A 21,715-nucleotide genomic window follows, 5' to 3' on the forward strand; every position below is an offset into this window, starting at 1 on the left:
AAAATTCTGCTAGTGTAAAAATATCGTAGACAAGTAATAAAGTAGAGAGTAGAGTTATGTCCCACAAAAATTGAAAAAAAAAATCGATAGATTTCAATGATTTGTGTGTGTTTTGTACTAAACTAATTCATCAATTTTATGAAAGCAAAGTAAAATTATGTAGTGTACAAGTAATATACAAAGTTGTAAACTTGTAAGAGACAAGCATAAGAATTCCAAGTCCATGGAGCAATCCATTTTAATTCTCAAAAACATTCCTACCTTTGATACTTTTTGCGGAGAACATCTATACGCTTCAATTTTTTTTGCATTTTTATCCCTATTTTCACGTTTCATTGCGAAAAACGTCATTTTCGTCAATTTGAAATGTATGGACGTTTTGCACACTACAGGCTAAACGTATGGACGTTTTGTGCTATTAATCCTTTTAATAATTATTTGAACTCTGCACTTTTTAAAACATTTAAGAGTGAGATTGCAATTTATTATTTATTTTTTTTCTTTTTATTGGTTTATTTAAATAGGGGGTACTTTGGTCATTTTACATTCACAAATGGTGAAAATGACGTTTTTAGCAATGAAACGTTGAAATAAGGACGAAAATGCAAAAAAAAAGAAAAAGAAAAAAGAAATGTAGGGACATTTTCTGCAATAAGTGTCAAGCGTAGGGACATTTTGTGCTATTAATCCCTTATAAGATCTTTCGTCAAAATTACTATAACTGACAAATTTAAAAGAGTGTTTGGTGAGATTAAACTTAGATTTTTAATAGATTATGATAAAAAATTTTGAAATGTGTAGTGGAAAAGTTATGAAATTCATAGAAGACTTAGTTAATATTGATTGTTTGACTTTGATTTAAATTAAAATCAAATTTTAATCCAAACCAAATAAACTCTAAAACTCGAATGATTAAATTGAAACAATGTTAAAATTAATGATAAAGATAATTTATTTTTATAAATTGAGTGGTGTACTGTGTTTTATTCAAAAAACAAAAGTATTCCCAAGCATCTCCAATAAATTCTTTAAATATAAGATTATCTCTATTTTAAAAAGTCAATCATTAAAATTTTGCTCCAAAAGACTCTTTAAATTGACATTTTAAAATAGTTTGGAGAGCCAAACCCACTCTCTATGATTTAATGCACTCAAACTATTTCAATTTTCAATATAGAAAAATAACATAATAATTTGGAGGGAATTGGAAAGCTAGTGAAAATAAAAGGTAGAGAAAAATAATAAATCATTTTTAAGAGAAATTAAATTTAAGTGATATCTTGAACACTTACAATTTTTCTCTTATAGATTTTCTCTAAATTGTTAAATATGTTATTTAAAAATAGAAAATCTATTGAATACGCTCTTAAATGAAAACTTGAATAATAAAATACTTTCGGGAATACTAGAAAACGTGGCAGAATTCAAAGCACCTTCAGGAAGACAGGAACGTTTAGAGATACAGATGTCTAACGTAGTTGACCTTATGCATCTCATATTGTGGTTTTCTCGTACATTTCATGCGTTTCCGCATCTCGTACATTTCATGCGTTTCCGGCGGACACGTTCCACCCCCACCGCTCCCCTCCCCCACGTAACCATTGTCACTTATTTAAAAGCCCTCATACACACTCTTGAGAGAAGGAACAAAAAATGTCTAGCACTGCTGGTCAGGTTATTCGCTGCAAAGGTGGTGATTTCTTGATCATAATCTTTACCTCTTATCATCTTATACCGTTTTATGATCTGGGTTTAGTTTATTGTTGATTAACTATACAATATATGGGTTGAAGAAAGATTTTTAAGACTATCTAAAAACGGTGAGGGTTGAGGATAAATTAACTCAAGGCTACTCTACTCAGATTGTTGGGACTGAAAGACTACTTTAGCGTCTTTCCTATATTTTTCTTATGGATGTTTCGATTAAAGGATATTAATTGTAAGAGTTCTCATACTGCAGCTGCTGTGTCATGGGAAGCAGGGAAGCCACTTGTAATTGAAGAAGTGGACGTTGCACCTCCGCAGAAAATGGAAGTTAGGTTGAAGATTCTATTCACCTCCCTTTGCCACACTGATGTTTATTTCTGGGAAGCCAAGGTAAGAAACCCGGCAATTTTTTAAAGGCCTTGTCTTAAAAATTTGACACAAGAATAGAGTGTTAAGACTTGTGTTCCATCATAAATGGGTAGCTCAAGCCCTTCTTATATATAAATTGATCTATCTTTTCATCTTTATAACGCAGTGGGATTTTATCCTTTAACATTTCTCGCATGGCTTGTTTAAGCAGATTAAAAGCTCATTTTTTAGTCTTAGATCGAATTGCTTGTTTTAGCTCAGTAGACTTGACTTCCCTATTAAGAGGAGTAGCTCAAGACCAATTTGACGTGGGATTTTATCCTTTGACACAGAGAACCTTAGTAATCATATGTTGTGTGGTACTCATCCTGTGGTTTGATTTGTTCTCTGTTCCTGCTATGCTATGACTTCTCGATCATGTACGCTTGAATTTGATGGCTTAGTTCCTTAACCAACTATTTTTTATCTTTTTAATCATTTTCCTTATGAAAATTTATATTGCAGGGGCAAACACCCCTTTTCCCTCGTATCTTTGGTCATGAAGCTGGAGGGTACGATTATCTCTGAATCTTAAATAAGATGGTTATTAGAATGTGTTTTTTTTTTTTTTTTTTTTTTTAACATTGTGATATAAAATTGTATAATGACTATTTTTTATTTATAGAATCGTAGAGAGTGTAGGTGAAGGTGTGACAGATCTCCAACCTGGTGACCATGTTCTTCCCATGTTCACTGGCGAGTGCAAGGAGTGTCGTCACTGTAAATCGACTGAAAGCAACATGTGTGACCTTCTCAGGATAAACACTGACAGAGGTGTCATGATCGATGATGGCAAGACGAGGTTCTCTAAAAATGGGCAGCCAATATATCACTTTCTTGGAACTTCCACCTTTAGTGAATACACTGTGGTCCATGTTGGCTGTGTTGCCAAAATTAATCCAGCAGCAGCACTTGAAAAAGTGTGTGTTCTTAGCTGCGGAATATCAACAGGTCATATGTGTGTAATTTAATAATGTATAGTGTCTATTATGGTCTAGTACTACATGCACTTAGTTTAGTGAAAAACATTGTAAGTTTCTACTCAGTCTTTTAAGATTTTGCCTGAAGGACTTGGTGCAACTTTGAACGTAGCCAGACCGACAAAGGGTTCGACTGTTGCTATTTTTGGATTGGGAGCTGTAGGACTTGCTGTGAGTCCATTTTCCATGTTTCCATTATGTTGCTTGACATGATCTTTTGCACTTGAGAATATGATAATCTTTTCTTTTGATTAGGCTGCTGAAGGGGCTCGAATTTCTGGAGCTTCAAGAATCATTGGTATTGATTTGAACCCTAATAGATTCGAGGACGGTGAGTTAACCACTCAAAATTAAGTGTTCTTTAACCTGTTCTCTCTTTTTTCTACCTTGTACCACCTGTTTATCAATTATCAGTTGTCTATTTTTTGCTTTTGTCTCAACAGCAAAGAAGTTTGGCGTTACTGAGTTTGTGAATCCCAAAGATCATGGCAAGCCAGTTCAACAGGTCGGTTCCAAGGAATCAGTCGATTTTCTCATGTTCTGCTGCCTCCATATAAAACGTTCCATTTGCTAAAATGACATAGGTGCACTTAGAAGTAATGAGTCTTACTAATACTCTATTGGCATGTTTGGTAAGGTGGATTAGATAATAATGAACAATATTAATTAAGTTAAAAAATCCATTATACTGTTTAGTTTAGTTCATTTGTGCGTATCAAACATGTGTAATATCTTTGTTTTTTGGCTTCCAAATGTCAATCTTCGTAGTATCTAAGGTCTAAATGTTGATTGTCAGGTGTTAGCTGAGATGACTGATGGAGGAGTCGACCGAAGTGTTGAGTGCACTGGAAATGTCGATGCTATGATCTCTGCATTTGAATGTGTTCATGATGTAACCATCTTTCTGTATTTATTTTCCTTCCTATATTATCAAATAGTCTCGGATGCAACTATTTTTCAACTCTAATTTGGAGTGCTTATTCACAGGGCTGGGGTGTTGCAGTTCTTGTTGGAGTTCCGAACAAGGATGACGCATTCAAAACTCATCCAGTCAATCTGCTAAATGAGAGAACTCTCAAGGGAACCTTCTTTGGCAACTATAAACCGCGTAGTGACATCCCATCTGTTGTTGAAAAATATATGAACAAGGTGAATATTTTTGCGAATACGTTACCAATTCAAATCGCCTGCTCTTATTAATACTGAATGTACTGGATCAAGGAAAATACTTGCAACGGCTTCCTCAATTGTTGTGCAATATGTGCATATTGCTTTCTGGTGGAATGAGCCCGGCCTGGCACACTAGTGAATTGATCGTCCTCACCTATTGTTCTCCTAATATTTCAGGAGCTGGAGCTGGACAAATTCATCACCCACCACGTTGGTTTCTCGGAGATCAATAAAGCTTTTGACCTCATGCTGAAAGGAGAGGGTCTTCGATGCATCATAAACATGGAAGCTTAAATGTTCTGTGGAAGGCTTTACTGTGTTCCGATAAGTAGCAGAAGTAGATACATATGAAATAAAGAACGAATCGAGGTCGAGTACTTGTTAACTTTTCAATACTAAACATTATATCAACGATGGTATGCATAATCCTTTGCTGTTCTTATTATGTTGTCTATCTATCAGTCAATAGCAGTACAGTTTAAGTCCATTCCATTATGGATTTTTCAATTCACGAACAAAGTTTATAATTAAGGTGTAAGGGCTTGTTCAGGAAATAAGTGGATTTCTTACGTCTTTGATCCTACAAATTGTGTCCTACAGCGGAATACAGTTGTGCGTATTTTTACATTCTGTGGGATCCAGCTTATTTGGTTAAGCAAGATTAAAAATTGTGCGCATTTTGGTTCATACAATTTGATCTCATCCTCCCATTAGAGTTTTATAAACATCCTTTAATTCATTTAGATTTTGCTCGGTACCGATTTTTTAAAATTTATTTTTTCCAACTTCATTTTCAGCTGCGCGTTCTTTTCATAAAATAATTTTGTTCATGGATTCATAACTTTTGTTTACATTGAACGATACATTATTTCCAAATATCACTTTTCGCAAAATCCTCCTTGAAGCAGATATCCAATCTGCAACCCGCATCACATTCTTTCTTCAAATTATAAGATTTTCTTTGATTCTCATATGCTACAAGTCTACGACTACGTTGGGCAAGACTCATTGGCGGAATCAGGAAAAGATTTTGGGATAGGCTAAAATTTAAAAAGAAAAAAATTCAATGAACTCCGGGCATGAGACATGCTCCATGCCAAACCAAATATAGTTTAAAAAGCTAAACTTATGATAGACAAATGAATCAGATACTTAAATAAGTATAAACACATCAATCTTTAAGATGTCTTATTAAATCTTCATAGCTTTTTTTGTCAAATAAAAAATCTTGACACTTTCCTAGAAAATATAAAATGTGCGAAAGCATGATATACATGAAAAAGAAAATGTATATCCTCCAACAAAAAATTTAAAAAAACCTATTTTCACTATTAAGAGACTTGGGGCCTAAAAAAATCAACAAGTCACTCCAATTATTAATAGTTTTTAGTCAAAATATACGGGGGTGTTCTCTTTGTGTTTCAGTTTTGTGTTTTGAGTTTTAAATTCATTTTGAATTTTGTGTTTTGAGTGTTTGTTTTGAAATTGTTGAAAATGCGTTCTTTTTGTTAGTTTCTCAAAACAAAAAAAAAAAAAAAATTTTAAATTTTGAGAATCCCCCCAACCCCCCCCCAAAACCCCAAAAAAAAAAAAAAAAATTATTATTATTTTTTTTTTTGAAATTTTGAGAATCACCACACTATCTCCTCAAACAAAAAAATTTAATTTTTAATTTTTTTTGAAATTTTGAGAATCACCCCCCCCCCTCCTCAAAAAAAAAAAGAAGTGTTTCCCGCGTTTTCAATTTTTTCAAGTTTTACACTGAAAACGCCCAAAACGACAAAAAAGTCGTTTTGTGTTTTCTTCACAAATTTTTTTTTGTTTTCGAAAACGGGAAAGAGAACACGTTTTCACCGTTTTGAAAAATCGAAAACAGAAAACGACCCGAAAACGGTAAAGAGAACAGGGCCTACATTTTTGAAAATGTTATCTGATATGGGCATTAATCCCCTATATCTTCACATTTTAATTTCACTTGAAGTGGGAAAAATTGATTAAGAATATCGAGAGTTCAAAGAAATTGGATTTATTTGACTCTCTTCAACAATATAATTTTAATAATGTTAATTTATAAATTTTTGAGAAATTTTTTTTCTATAGATAAAATTAAATATAGAGCAAGTTACCTATTTTGATAACATCTATTTAAGGGCCAATAAGTATTTTTTTTAACTTAAAAGTATAATTAGTAAAATAAACGAACAAAAAATTAAATTTTAATTACTTTTAAGAATTTCAATTATTATTATTATTATTATTATGTCCCTCGCCATAATAATAATAATAATAATTATTATTATTATTATTATTATTATGTCCCTCGCCATATTTTATATGTATGGTTAGTTTTATTAGATATTTTTCTTGCTCATAAGCCTAGTAATATGGATATGCTTTTTATATCAATTAATCCAATTCTATCCTCTCAATTGGATTTATCTCTTTGGACTACTGTAGCAAAATAAGGTTGTTCTTTGTCTCTCACCTACTGCATTAAATTTTGAAAGAAGTTCTACTATTTTGAGCAAGAAATTTGGAAGTGGGTTAATTCTAAAATGTGGTCCATTAAGAAATGGGTGATGCTATACGAACATCAGAGTGTTCATAACGATGTTCACTCTCCTCACATCCTAACATAGTTGGAAGTTCCTATAACTTCCAAAATTCATGAATTGGAAAAGGGGGAGGACCCACAGAAAATGAATGGGAAGATCGAAAGGTTGGAAAAAGAAATGATTTTTTAGTACTCGAAGTGGGCCCCCTTCATGTGAGGAGTATGAACACCATTATGAACATCCTGATGAACTTGTAGCATATCGCTTAAGAAATCAAATTGAAAGTGGGCAAATATTAGATAAAGTGGATAGTTGGCAAATTCTAAATTTGGGCCAAATATAACTTTTTAAGAAAAAAGTTGCAAAGCAAAATAGGATATAGACCAAGGTTGTACTAGGCTGAAGCCCAGTGCAACCTCCCCCCATATCAGCCCCTAGTTGGGCTAATTTTTAAATGTACCTTTACAAACAAAATTTTAATTTAACAATCTACGATTGACATGAAATTGTTACATCTGATGTACATAGACCATAAAGTACGTGTTTGTGGTGTGTTTCTCCACATTGATATGTTTGAGTAAAATACTAGATATCGTATACATACAGATTTAATTTCTTTTTCTTTAAATATTTCGAATTCAACATCCAAGAAGGTGTCTATCAATGTCAGATTGATAAAACTAAGGGTAAAGGTTAAAAAAAGAAAAAGAAAAATGAAAATAGCGAATCACAGAACTTGTTGGATATGATCCAAGGGCTCGCGTTGCAATTAACTGAACTTTATGCGGGGATAGGTTAATGAGTGTTTATCACTGCGGTTGTTTTGCAATTAATTGCACTTTATGCCGTGATTATGTATAACTTCTGCAAATCCATTAGTAGAGCTGGTCCCTTACCTTCATCACTAGTTGCAAATTACACCCCAAACCTTTAATAACAATGTCACAATACGACCCCAACCTTTAATAACATATTAACAATTACAGAATAAGTCCCCAATCTTAATAGCAATTGCTGAATATGTCCCCAGTCTTTAGAAATGTTTACGTAGCAGAACCTAACTGTATACTGCAGCCAACATAAACCAAGTTGGAAAATAGCTCCCATTTGGCCTCATTTTTTCTAAATTAAAATGGATGGAATAACATTTTTTTCAAAAAATGAGTGGTCGAAAAAGATAAAAAAAAAAAAACTTTTCTATTTATGTGTCATATTATTTTATGGAAGATTGTGTTATTAAAAATATGAAAGAGAAAAACGAAATTTAATTTAATAAGGGAAACGTTAACAATGCAAAATATTATGCAAGTCTAATACTAATGTTTTAATGAATTTACGAGTTCAACCATAATAAAAATTTGAATCTAAGTAGCTAACAAAAACACCAAACTACAAACAATCCTATTTCAAAAGTCCAAAAGGAAAAGTATCTGGTCAAATTTCTTGCTACTTAGCATTTTCTCTCTCATTTCTACCTCTAAACATCTAATCTTCGATTCCAAACTCTTCTTATGTGCTGCCAATTCCTTCTTTCTTCCTCCTTCCCTTTTGCTTTAAGAGCAATTTCGACAGACTATTAAGGCCCTATTTGAGTCCTATTATTTTCTTATTAAAATGAAAAATATGACTGTTATTCATCACGTCAAGCCATCATATTTAATTTTTTATCTCTTGTGTGGGATTTATAATGACTATATTTTTCATTCTTATTTTTACAATAATGTGGGGGGCTAAATATAAGATATTCTCTATTTCAAAGAATGAATCTTTAAAATTATGTTTAAAGAGATTTTTTAAATTAACATTTTAAAATAGATAGTAAATCTGACTCTTCAAATTTAGAGTGTCAAACTCACTCTTTATAATTAAATGCATTTACAATATTTCAAATTTCAATAGAAAAATAATATAATAATTTGGAAGAAAGTTGGTGAGCATAAAAGATAGGAAAAATAATAAATATTTATTTATAATAGTAAAATTAAATGTTAAATATAAAGAGTCTGTTGAAATATTTAAAAAAATTTATTCTTTAAATTTATAAATACTTTATAAATTATAAAATATACTCTTTAAAAATAGAGAGTCTTCTAGACATATTTTAATACATTAATCTTTTCTTTATATCTTCGCATTGATTTTAACCAACCTATAAATTACTTGCTTCTACCATTTACGAATGTGTGGGTCTTACCAAAAAAATTGACGACATAAATTCACTTTAAAAAAAAAAGGAAAAAAAAAACCAACAAAAGTTTAGATTTAAGAAGGGTACCGTTATATTCATTCACGCTTTTTATAAGTACATTTCACTCTAAGTTCATCCCTAATAAAATTTAAAAATTAAAAAAAAATAATATTTACATCCACGTCATTTCCAATCTTGCCCTTATTAAACACATTCATTTAAATGCTATATAACTACGTGAATTTATATATTCATTGTATGTGGCCAATATCAAAATATAAACAATTTTCACTTATTAATTCTCGTGATAAATGATGCCTACCATCATCTAAACTTTACAAATGCACAATTCGCATATATCAAAAATAGGCACGGAAGAAGTTTAGCGGCAACAATATGATTTAAATCTTCCGATCAATCCAAAGAATCACATGCTTTAATATCCCCTTTTTCGGGTTTTTTTGGTCGAACAAGGTTGTTAATGTCTTTAAATTAATATAAACAAAAGAAACATAATGAACGGCTGACATGCTGACAATTATTTTCTTCTGTGTTTTGGATTCATGTCCAATAATATCACGTGGAGTTATGATATAACAAATTTTGTTGAATTATAAAGTACCTCAAATAATCCAACTGCAATCTAGGGGCCTGCAACATCTGAGAGCAATAATTTACCAGTGTCAATACCAAAAACTCTTTCCCATTATCCAAATTTTTTTAATCAAACGCACCCTCACTGATATTCGGCTTATTACTCTCCAAACCCTTGCCAAACTCCCTATTCCTTGGAATGTCAATGAAGAGCTCGAATTAATTATGGGAAACTTCAAACTCTTGCAACAATTACAGTCTCCATCCGATTTAGATCTCACAATCTCGGATAATATTCCGTTAGTATTACTACTATTATGGATCAACGAATTATGAATATTGGAAGAGCTCTTACTGGTGTTCAAGTGATTCGAAAAGGTGAATTGATTAAATAAGTCATGAGAACAACCGCAATACGACGAGAGTGACAAGGAGGGGTGGTGGCGAAGGAGAAGGAACTAATCTACACTGTGGCCCATTTGACAGATTTAGATGGGGGATGGGGGTGCCAATTATTTATTTTAAGAAGATTTTAAGAAAATGAATCTAGACCTTTAAATTGATTTAAATTAGGGTTGAGATTATTTGTCAAATTCACTTGTCAAAAATTTTGTAAGAGGAACGCTCCCCTATATTACCCAGGCTGCTCATTATTACTTATGTCTATTTAAATAAATTTATATATGATTTAAAACATAGTAAAATTTTATTTTTAAAAGTGGATGTACTTATAAAAAGTGTGGATAAAAATAACGCTACCTTTTAAGAAAAACTCACATCGTACACATGAATCTTCTTCTATGATTCACATTAGTCCAAGAAGTCTTCAAATTCATGCAACTTCCATAACGACATGGCTTATCATCCATGTTCGATCGTTAGTGATGAAGAAAACAATCGATCTGTCCAAAAAAATTAAGGGATTGTTTGAACCCTTTTTTTTTTTTCCCCAAAAAATGCCCCTTGCAATAGTGTTATGATAATGAATGTGTGGTTAAAAAATAAGAAAATTATTGAATTTACGTGTAATATTATTTTATTGAAAAATGTAGGGTTGAAATGAAGTTAAATCACTATTCAAGAACGTATTTTGATGAAAAAACGAGGCTCTAACAAGGGCAAAATTAGAGAAAAAGAAAATAGATATATTCAGAACGTCAATATAAGACCTTTTAAAAGTAAACCAAAAAAGGATGTATTTTTTGGTATTTGTGAGTTTCTAGTTTTCGTCTTCATTAAAAAGTTAGGTGAGAAGGTAAGCGACGTACTTAACAGAGAATCCATCATCAGAAACGAGTCATACTAATTATTGAAAGTTTGGAATGTGTGATGCGAAACATCAAAGGTACTGTTTGAAAAGCTTGGAGATGAACCCCAAACATAATTATAAACAAGATTACAACATAATTATGACATAATAAAACTAAAATTTTTTGCTTGTTCGAGTAAAAATAGTTGTTCTGAAAATTGAAGTTTTATGAGTATATGAATTCCTCTCACTCACCTCCCTCTATCTTTTGAACTGATTTGTCTTGCATTTTAGCAATTTTGGATGTAATTTCCTTCATGCAATTTGATAGGTCGAATTGAAATCAAATCACATGACATAATCGTCATCTTCCTCTTTAAATTTTTTTCAGAATTATTCTATTATATGGCTCTCTTGACTTCTTGATCTTTGAATTACTTTAACAATGCTGTGCTGTATCATTGTTGAAAATATTCTTCACAAATTGTAGCTCGAGCCACTCGTTTGTCTATCAAGAAATCAGGCGGAACTGGGAAAAGGACCAACTCTGCCGACGAGCTAATGTCGGGGATTTAGAAGTCCAAATTTAAAGGATATGGTGAGTTTAAACCAAACGTTAAAGGTTGAGTGCTAAACGTGCTATTCTTGCAAAAACAGGACTGAGTAATTAGGAAAGGTTGTTCTCCTCCATGAGTAAATTACAGTTGCTCAAAAGATTAATTTCTGAATTGAATTTTCAAATTGCTTTCAAAATATTCAATATTTCATCAGATCTCCTGAAAATTTTCATTGCAAAATTCATTTTTTCCTCATCTTCTTCTTTTTAGTTATACAACTTTCTTTCAATTTTTTCTTTTTTGCTTTCTGATTCAATTACTAAACCCGTTGTTGTACTATATTATAATATTTACTAGATCTCAAAGTAGAAATTATAATTAAATTCGCGAAAAATGGTTCTAGTTACGGCCGTGCGAGACTACATCAATCGCATGTTACAAGACATTTCTGGAATGAAAGTCCTCATCCTCGATTCACATACGGTTCGTACAATTACAAGATCTTTATGTTTTTATTTGTTTCGCTTCAATTCATCTTTGTTCTAGAAAATTATTCACTCCGTTCAGTTTTGCTTCATTATTATTATTATTATTAGTAGTTGAGCAATTTCATTAGTCCTCTTCTAATGTTGGAAAATAGTGAATTGAAGGGGGGGGGGGGCTGAATTTCGTTGGTTAATTACAATTCTGTGTTGTAATTTTTAGTGGACAATGAAAATATTGGGAAAATGTGTACAGAAAAGCTTAATGGTCTTATTACAATATGAAATTATTTGATTTCCTTTTTTTCCCCCACTAGGCGTGTGCTGGTATAACTAACAAGCTTTAATTAAAAACTTTATTTGGGAGTTTAATTTACTTAGTTTATTTTGAAATTATCAATGCAGCTTTTGGAAAGTATAACGTGTGGAATTTAAATTATTAATGCAGCTTAGAAAGACTGTTTATATCATAATAGAGGTTATTAGCTTATTTGATCTTTTTGGTTCTCAATGAGTTGCAGGTTAGTATTGTGAGTGTAGTCTATTCGCAATCAGAGCTACTTCAAAAAGAAGTGTTTTTAGTGGAATTTGTAGATTCCATTTCCATGTCAAAAGAACCCATGTCACATCTTAAAGCCATTTATTTTCTGCGGCCAATTTCTGAGAATATTCAGCTTGTGAGACGTCAACTCGCTACACCTCGGTTTGGAGAGTATCACCTTTGTAAGTTTCAATTATTTGTAGTTGTACATAATTGTGATTAAGAACAGTTGAAAATTTCTTAGGGGTGTGCTTCCTGTCAAAGTTTTTAACTGATATTAGAGAAAAATAGATATTTCTTTTTTGTCTCAAAGTTGCAACAAGGATTTCCTAGTTATGATATGCAACTTAACTGATTGGCATATTGCTTTGTGAAAATGCAACGTGAAATTGAAGTTCCTTTTGGTATGGACATTTTTATTACAGTTTTCTCAAATATGTTGAAAGACACCCAGCTTCACAATTTAGCAGATTCAGACGAACATGAAGTCGTTCAGCAAGTGCAGGTATCATTAAATTCTATATAAGCTGCTCTCTCTCACTTTATTTAAAGGGGAAATGCTATTGCCTTGATTTTCGACACCCAATGAGTTATATCTTTCATGAAGAGATGGGAATAAACTATCTAATAGATTAGGAAGGTGAAACACTAATATTTAGTTATGAATGAAGATGAAAGTACCGGTTGTAGGTAAAGCAATTTCTTTTTGCTTATGAAATTGACGTTGTCAATGAATATTAACATAATTATGCAGGAATTCTATGCTGACTTTGTTGCTGTTGATCCTTACCACTTCTCTTTAAACATGGCATCAAATCACATGTATATGCTTCCAGCAGTGGTAGATCCATCAGGGTTGCAACACTTTTGTGAGAGAGTGGTTGATGGAATTGCTGCCATCTTCCTGGCTTTGAAACGAAGGCCCGTAATTCGGTATTCTCGAGCATCTGATATTGCAAAAAGGATCTCACAGGAAGCAGCGGTGAGAATGCCAACTGTCACATGGTTGCTTTTAGAAGACTGTATTTTGTTACCTATTTTTCGTCTGTGTTTATTCTGTCATATGTTACTTTCCTTGTCTACTGTATGCTTAATTTTCGTAAATATGGAAGTACTGTATATGTGATTTTTTTTGGTATCCCTGGTGCTGCAGAAGCTGATGTACCAGCAGGAAAGTGGTCTTTTTGATTTTAGACGAACAGAAGTTTCCCCCTTATTGTTAATTGTTGATAGGCGAGATGATCCTGTTACTCCATTACTTAATCAGTGGACTTATCAGGTTATTCAATTCTTCTATGTACTTGCCCTCATGCTTTTCCTACATAGGGGTAGCTGCCTTTTTTTATATGTAACAATTACTGATGTTTGGACAATGAAACTCACGTGCTCCATATTTTATTATAGGCGATGCTTCATGAATTGATAGGCATTCAAGACAATAAAGTAGACTTGAGAAACATTGGAAAGTTTTCGAAAGATCAACAGGTTGAATTCTTCATCTTGTAATACATGCTCTCTCATTTTATGTTTCCCATACATGGTGAAACTTCTCTTTGTTACTCATGCTTCAGGAGGTTGTACTTTCTTCTGAGCAAGATGCTTTTTTCAAAACCAATATGTATGAAAACTTTGGAGATATTGGAATGAATATTAAAAAAATGGTGGATGATTTCCAACAAGTGGCAAAAAGTAACCAGAATATTCAGACAATAGGTTTGTTTCCACTGTTATTTGTCTATAGCTTCCTAAACTTTGCTGCTTGTGATAACTCCTAAAATTTGCTGAATGTTTGCAGAGGATATGGCAAAGTTTGTTGATAACTACCCAGAATACAGAAAAATGCATGGCAATGTTTCCAAGCATGTGACCCTGGTCACTGAAATGAGCAAGATTGTTGAAGAACGGAAACTTATGTTAGTTTCACAAACTGAACAAGAATTAGCTTGCAATGGCGGACAAGTAGCAGCATTTGAGGTAATCAGACACTTGATCTAATATTACATTGTGATCTTGCTCATATTTTAGGTAGGTGAAATTATTAGGTTTTTTATGGTAGTAAAATATCAGATGCTTATTCCTTCAAAAGTATTTTTGTAATCAGTGATTGTAAGCTTAATAAAAGAAAAGAGTGATGTAGACAGATTAACATGCTTTCGAATAAGTAGAAAATAAAGAGGAAACAGGGAAGAAGGGGTGTTACTCGTTAGACAGGAAATACACAAGTCACAATGAAGAAGATGCATAATCACATCCGTTTTACGGTCGCATCATTTGCAACACATCATTTGCAATATAGATCAGCTCTAGACTGTACACATGCAATGAGTACTTCATTAGAAGTCAAGCAGCTATATCTGATGCAAAAACTATATATTGTGAAAGAAAATGTAATGGTAATTGTGAGTGCTAACTGCTAAAGGTTTACTAAATCCACCAAGATGAAAATTCATTGCACTATCACCTGGTAACCGATCAAAACTGGGGAAGTTCTTAGGCTCTTCATGGCATAACGAGTAGGCGATACGGCACATCTGCTCTCATGAAAAAGGGTGAAGTATCCTATAGAACTTGACTAGTCCAAGCTGTGGAATAACTTCTATTGCTAAATGTTCTCATGTTTAAAAATCCCTAATGTATGCACCAACCTCTGAGTGTCAATTGTCTGGCCTTGGGAAATGCCAAGTGTGTTAGAACAGAGGCACTGTGCAAAACATGCCAAGAGAAGAAGGTTTACATATTAGATGTAAATTACAGGCATGTGGTAACTCTAATAGGTAGGTCTTACATGTTTTTGCTGGTTTCTGTGTGTGGGGATGGACTTTTCCATGCTTTACGCATTTGAAGAATGACAAACATAGGGGGCCAAGAGTCTTGGAGTCCCAAGTGTTGGGGTCTGCTTTGCGCACTCCCGAAAACTGAAATTTTGTCCTAAATCTGTTTCCTCAAGTCTTATGGGTAAAGCTTGGATTACCATTTAGTAAGTGTTGGCTCAGTAGTTGGTATATTCGTGTCATTATTTGTTCTTCTAAATACACCTCTTCCAGTGAAAGGGAGATTTTTCAAGGCAGACCTAGCATTTTAATGGATTCTTCTCACTTACCCAAATTTTTTTATATCACAATCGGCTGAATGGCTTTTATTGATGTAGTCTTAAAAGATATAAGGATAAGACCAATAATGCAATGACTTCCATGGCTAGAATTCTTGGAAAACTGAGAGCCCTTCTAGAAGTAATTGCAACATTGTTGTTCTTCTTCTTAGTAGGGGATGACTTCAAAGCTGGCTTTTCCTTCTCTCTCCTATACTGCTTGGACACAATATACAGGAACCTGTAGAGGAATCCAGTCAAGGTCCTCCCCTGGCTGATTCTATCGCAATAATTCATGTTGGTTTGGGGGTTAGGAGACAAATTTTTCATAGTTGCAATTTTACTTCTTACGAACCCGTTGATAAATTGTTTTGAAACAAGGAGAGTTATTGTTGAATTTAAACCAAGTAGTTTGTATATATAGGATGCTAGGATTATTTCAGAAAATTGCATGGGAAGATTTCTAGGAAAGCATTGTGGTGTTTTTTCTGGTTCTATGTTGATAACCGTGAGTGCAGCACCCTTTTCAACAGTGGTAATGAGTATGCAGAATGGATATGGTGCTATTCAACATGACATTAGTTTATGAACTTGTTAAGGTCCAATTTCTCAGAATAAATACTGGCCTGTAACAGCACAAAGGATAAAAAGTCCAAGATGAGAATAGCTAAAAATATGATCTGAGGCAGTCTCTGACTCTTAAATAAGTGTCCTGTACTCTACCCATCTGTGAAGCCTTAAACAAACTGATAAAATCTATTAAGCAGACTTGCTCTCCTGGAGAACTACCCGTATTGACTATCTTCCTCTGCTAATTCTCATTTTTCTCTTTCCACTTGTGCTAATGCGAAATTTTTGCTGATGCATCGGAATGGTTTCATTTTTACTGGACTGGAAGATCAACATACAGACAATGTGATTTGGTGTTAGTATGGATGTGAACTACTTTTTGGCTCATATGATAGTAATTAAATAAAAGGAGACCATTGCATTTTTACTGTGGTGGCTCTGTAACTCAGTATTTGAAATGTAAGGAAGTGGAGTAAATGTTTAATAGGTTTTATGCTGTTACTTGTGTTTATTCTGTATAGACCATGATGTACTAATTTTGATTTGAGTCATATGGTTGCTGTTCTACTTGATTAAAATCACTTCTAATCTCTAGTGATCTGCATGTATATATCTGAATCTTTGAGAGAGAAGTATCTGTACAGTTTGTTATCTCGTGTGTGATAGACCCAAACTTCCACATGGAGCACCACCTAATGCTGAGGCCGTGGATGCTGCTGCAGAGGAGTGAGCACAGTGCAGTGGATTCATTCTCTTTACGAGTTGTTAATTAAGGCTATTTTGGCAAGGCTTTTACTTTTACTTCTTGTAGAAGAGTTTCTTGAAAAAAGTTGCCTTAGGTCAGCTTCCTATTAATGCTCTTCTAACCGATAAATAACATTTAAAAAATTATCCAAATATGTCCAAAAGCGGCTTCTCAGTCTCAGAAGCAAATTTTGACTTTTCAAAAGTGACTTGAGAACGTACCAATTTGATAACGAAAAAGAAAGAAAGGGGATCAAAGAAGAGAAATTAGGGCTACGAAGAAATCAATTTATTCATATATGTATTCCAGGGTGCATATTTTAATGAATATACCCTATATATATGGTAACTAATCTAAAATCAAAAGAACTTGTAATAAACTAAAATTTTATCAATATATTTAAACTAATATAATCTAATCTAAACTCTCATAACATGGATTTAACTCTTATTTTAAAATCCTATATAACTTCTATTTCTATCTCCATCATTGCTCTTTATTTTTATGATTAAACCTTGCCAAATGGGCCCCTCCTTCATTAGTTATTGTTTGGGGCAGTGTGGGAGAATTGTGTATTAATTACAGAAGTGAGAATAAAAGGAAATGGAGAAATGGGAATTAGGCTGGCAGAGATAGAGTATGTTGTGGGAGAAAGGGAGTCTGGATCCTCGTGAAAGCTCCCTACTATCTGTATTTTAAATACACCATATCATTCCTGTTCATTTAGCCTGTTTTTGGCCCCAATTTTTTAGAACTCATTTTTCAACTACACATTTTGTGGGACCTACAACCTTTATCAACTTTTCAACCTTACATTTCATCTACTTTTATCAACATTTACCAAAAATCTTATATTTGGCCAAACCAAACAGGGGCTGATCATCTGTGTTCCAGTTTATATAAACCTCAATTGAGGTTTACATATCCCAACATTTCATTTCCTTTTCTATTAACGTTAGTTAATTCAATTCCATTTCCTTGCTGTTTGCTGCGATTGTTGGGATTATCTTCAAATTAGAAAGAGTAATCAATCAATTTCTAGCTGTTTGCTGAATATTGTCGAGGATCTGATGCAGTTTGCTTCTTTACAGGCTGTTACAAATCTTTTAAATAATGAAAGTGTCTCCGATGTTGACCGTTTACGCCTGGTCATGCTGTATGCCTTGCGCTATGAGAAGGATAGTCCTGTTCAATTGATGCAGTTATTCAATAAATTGGCCTCTCGATCCCCCAAGTATAAGCCTGGGGTAACAAAATCAATCTCTATTAATTTTTGTTGTACATTTGTCTTATTAATTTTGACAGCTTGTATTATTGTTCTTATTGTCATTGTTATTATTTACGTTTTCGCTTCTTATTTTGGGAGGGGAGAGCAGGTTTAGATCTTTTGATTGTCTTGATTTACCTGTTTACTTTGGGCTATACTTTCTTCATTGATCAATCTGAACTCCTCCCATCCCAAAACATGCACGTCTCCATACTCCACAACACCCGTGCGGCAGGGATGGGGGTGGAAGGGGGGGGAATGCTTTCCAGGATTCTAGGACTAACACACAATGCTTTTAACATGGTTGTACCTTTTTCTTTTCTTTTCTTTTTTTCTTTTTTTACAAGAGGTCCTCATATATTTATGTTTTGTTCTCTACTAGTTCATGTTCTTTAGTTACTGGGTGGGTTTATTAGTGCTATACCCTCATACTTACTGCTTCCAAGTGCGCGAATGTTGTTTAAAATCAAATTACTGCAATTTTCCTTTAGAATTCATTTGCTGAACAGTTATAATCAGCAATGGATAGAAAAGTCCTTACGGATTCAAATAACTCACTTGACTGTATTTAATTTCACATTTTCCTTGTGGATGGTCATGCTGTTTCTGTTAAATGTCTAATTTATGAAGTCACCATCTCTTGGGCTGAAATTAGACACATGTTTTTCTACTCATTGTGTCCTATTTCATACTAGATAATCTAGTAAAATTCTTTAAGCCTTTCTATGATGGATTGACAGCTTGTACAATTCCTATTAAAGCAAGCTGGGGTTGATAAGCGAACTGGGGACCTTTATGGAAACCGTGATTTCCTGAACATTGCTCGTAATATGGCTCGTGGCCTCAAGGTTTGGTGGTAAATCTTTTCATGTTTTTACTCAGAAGCACATGTTCTGGTTGCTCAAGTATTTTCGTGCCTATCATAGGGCGTTGAAAATGTGTACACCCAGCATCAGCCTCTTGTATTCCAAACTATGGAGAGCATTGTCAAGGGGCGTCTGAGAGATGTGGATTATCCTTATGTTGGAAATCATTTTCAGCAAGCCAGGTCAGTCATTTCTCCATCCTTCTTCGAACCTGTGTACTTGTTATTAGGTATTTCCAGATTTACCTGGGGATATGTTTAGCTCTATTACAATCATCTGTTGACCTTAGATATTTGCCCTTTTACTTTGTTTTGCGTGTACTACAGAAATTGGGGATGCAAAATGCAATTTATCTGGAGTCTTGACCTTGCTAAAAAATTAGATCGAGTGACCTTATACAAGAAACATTTTAAACCATCTTCCTCACTATATTAGCAGGCTGTCCAAAATTTTTATTCTCAAATCAGTTGAATGATCTGCGATTTTGGTGCCGTATGTAAGCTTTTGAATGGTTTTTGAATAGAGCCAAGGGTGATGATACATGTTTGTTGTGCATGCTATCAGTGAAATTTAGGACAAAGAGTAAATATTGTCAGTGCTGGATCTTCATCTAGAAAAGGAATAGAAGTGTAATGGGATTGTTAAGTATCTGCACGAAACTTGTAGACACAAGGCCCTTTCCCACCTCTTTTTCTATCCTTTGGACAGGGCATACTTTTTTCTTCTATGTACTTGCTTCCCGATTTCTAACTCTCATTTGGTGACCAACTTTTTAAGGAGAGATGAATTTGATTGCCCTCCATGTTATACAATGTAGATTCATATGCATGCATTTTAAGACAAAAATTTCGTCCATTTCATTTCAGAATGGACAATTAGGAAGCGTGAAACCTTTTTATGACCACATGAACCTTTTTTTGGGGACATTTAAGAAATAAATGTAGGGCACAGGGGATGTGAAAGAAAGAACATGAAGCTAAATGGAGTAGGATGCGTCTATGATATATAGTGGTGGCAGTTTCTGACAGTTCCTTCCAAACTCTTGCAAGCAATGCTTGGATTTATTGCTCTAGGCCAGTTAAATATATTTTCATGTTAGTCATATTCACTCGAGGATTGCCATGTTATGAGTCTCCCTTGCTTAGCTTGATTCTGATCAATTCTGTCATTGTGGTCAAACTTTGTTATGAATTTCCTCCATACGACCTCCTTTGTTTCTCCCCACATTTTTCAGTCATGTCATGATAAAAGTTTCTTTAGCAACTATTTCATGTTGAATAAGACTTAAATCTGCTTCCCTTGTCTTCTCTTCGACAGGCCTCAGGAGGTGGTGATTTTCATTGTTGGTGGGACAACTTATGAAGAGGCACGTTCTGTTGCTCTGCAAAATTCTACAAATTCTGGAATTCGTTTCATACTTGGTGGTTCTGCAGTTCTCAATTCCAAAAGGTCTGTGATTCTCCATTATACTCGATAGTTTTTGGATTTCTGCCCTTTGCTTTTCAAAAGTATATGATGAAGATCGTATGAGAAATTGAAGATTTGCCAAGATTGGAAACTTATTTTAGGAGGAGAGCTTATAACTTGTGAGATTTTCTTGTATTTGAATTGTATTCCCTTATGATAAACCCAACACCCACCCACGCACCCACCCCTGGTCCCCGTACAATTCTTCTACAAATATAGTGTTATGTTCCAAGCATACTACGTCATTATATTTAGCGCTTTTGTGAAAAGTGACTTTTTTTTTGTTTCTTAAAAATATGGGGTTAAAAGGTAAATAAAATTTAATGGGTCCTCTTGCAAAAATAATTTATTGGATAATGTGTGGTTGAAAATGAATTTGAGGAAAGGTGGCTTTGAAAAATAAAAATCAAACAAGGGCTTTGTAAATTTTAATTATCTCAGTCATTTTAGATCATATTGGCCCTCGTGAACTTTTGGCTTCTGTTTGCCCAGAGGCATATCACATTAATTGTTTGCACCGCGCGACTCTTTCATTTCTTGTGCAAGAGTTTGTTTTCAGTTTTACATGTCCCCCTCAATGGATCTGTGTCTAATTCTCTCTGGCGGGCAAACATGTAGGTTTTTGAAGGACCTTGAAGAAGCTCAGCGAATTGCTCGAACAAGTTCCAGCGTTGTTTGAACTTCAATTACGAGCGGTTCACCTCTCGTAAGATGTATAGATAAATATACACTGCAGTATTCTCCTAACAGAACTGTATAGAGGGCTGAAATTTGAGGGTGACACTGACTAATTCATTTTGCTTATGTGAGAAATACATATCTTGGCAACGTGTGCAGTTTAATCCGACTTTATTGGATTAAAACCCGACTCGTGACTTGCCGTATTGCAGCAAAGCCTGATTTTGTTTCACTCCCATGGTATGTTTTTCCACTGTAATTGTGCCTGATTGTTATAGCTTGAATTTTTTGATACCTGCCTTGGTACTTCCAGTAATTTTACAAATTACAAGTATTTCTTCAAAGCGATATGGTTACAATTATTATGTGCGTACAGAATAATCTTTGATAGAAAAGATACAGAATACTCACATGGACTCCATGTGAGCAAAATATTACCAAAAAAATATTCACCCACCCTCCATTGTGTGTGACCTATAAATGCCTTGTGAGGGGACTCCTGTACGCCAAGTGCTCTCCATAAGGTTATATCGCGGCCACATCACAGGACGAGGATAAATTTTAAGTCATTTTTTAAATATTTGTTAGAATTGTCTGTTTTGT

The 21,715-nt window shown here is 33.8% G+C and overlaps 2 protein-coding genes across 2 annotated transcripts; both read left to right on the plus strand.

Moving 5' to 3' along the window:
• Nucleotides 1-1,616: 1,616 nt before the first annotated feature.
• Nucleotides 1,617-4,710, plus strand: LOC111402051 (alcohol dehydrogenase 1). Its single transcript, XM_023030093.1, has 10 exons — nucleotides 1,617-1,690; nucleotides 1,961-2,097; nucleotides 2,581-2,627; nucleotides 2,741-3,066; nucleotides 3,184-3,266; nucleotides 3,351-3,426; nucleotides 3,539-3,600; nucleotides 3,892-3,987; nucleotides 4,083-4,244; nucleotides 4,443-4,710. The coding sequence occupies exons 1-10, from the start codon at nucleotides 1,654-1,656 to the stop codon at nucleotides 4,557-4,559; spliced, it is 1,143 nt and encodes a 380-aa protein (XP_022885861.1). The 5' UTR covers nucleotides 1,617-1,653; the 3' UTR covers nucleotides 4,560-4,710.
• Nucleotides 4,711-11,801: 7,091 nt separating this feature from the next.
• On the plus strand, nucleotides 11,802-21,408 carry LOC111402052 (vacuolar protein sorting-associated protein 45 homolog). Its single transcript, XM_023030094.1, has 13 exons — nucleotides 11,802-11,891; nucleotides 12,412-12,613; nucleotides 12,857-12,936; nucleotides 13,186-13,413; nucleotides 13,585-13,710; nucleotides 13,836-13,916; nucleotides 14,003-14,144; nucleotides 14,227-14,405; nucleotides 17,926-18,081; nucleotides 18,842-18,949; nucleotides 19,028-19,149; nucleotides 20,285-20,416; nucleotides 21,053-21,408. Exons 1-13 carry the CDS (start codon nucleotides 11,802-11,804, stop codon nucleotides 21,111-21,113), a joined length of 1,707 nt encoding a protein of 568 aa, XP_022885862.1. The 3' UTR covers nucleotides 21,114-21,408.
• The last annotated feature ends 307 nt before the right edge of the window (nucleotides 21,409-21,715 follow it).

This window comes from Olea europaea, chromosome 10 (assembly GCF_002742605.1).
Source record: "Olea europaea var. sylvestris chromosome 10, O_europaea_v1, whole genome shotgun sequence".
Taxonomy (NCBI): Eukaryota; Viridiplantae; Streptophyta; class Magnoliopsida; order Lamiales; family Oleaceae; genus Olea; species Olea europaea.

Coding starts and splice junctions, on each gene's coding strand:
- LOC111402051 (XM_023030093.1), top strand. CDS start 1,654: ATGTCTAGCACTGCTGGTCAGGTTATTCGCTGCAAAG. Junction 2,098..2,580: donor TTTATTTCTGGGAAGCCAAG/GTAAGAAACCCG, acceptor TTTATATTGCAG/GGGCAAACACCCCTTTTCCC. Junction 3,267..3,350: donor TGGGAGCTGTAGGACTTGCT/GTGAGTCCATTT, acceptor TCTTTTGATTAG/GCTGCTGAAGGGGCTCGAAT.
- LOC111402052 (XM_023030094.1), top strand. CDS start 11,802: ATGGTTCTAGTTACGGCCGTGCGAGACTACATCAATCGCATGTTACAA. Junction 12,937..13,185: donor AAGTCGTTCAGCAAGTGCAG/GTATCATTAAAT, acceptor ATAATTATGCAG/GAATTCTATGCTGACTTTGT. Junction 14,145..14,226: donor CCAGAATATTCAGACAATAG/GTTTGTTTCCAC, acceptor GAATGTTTGCAG/AGGATATGGCAAAGTTTGTT.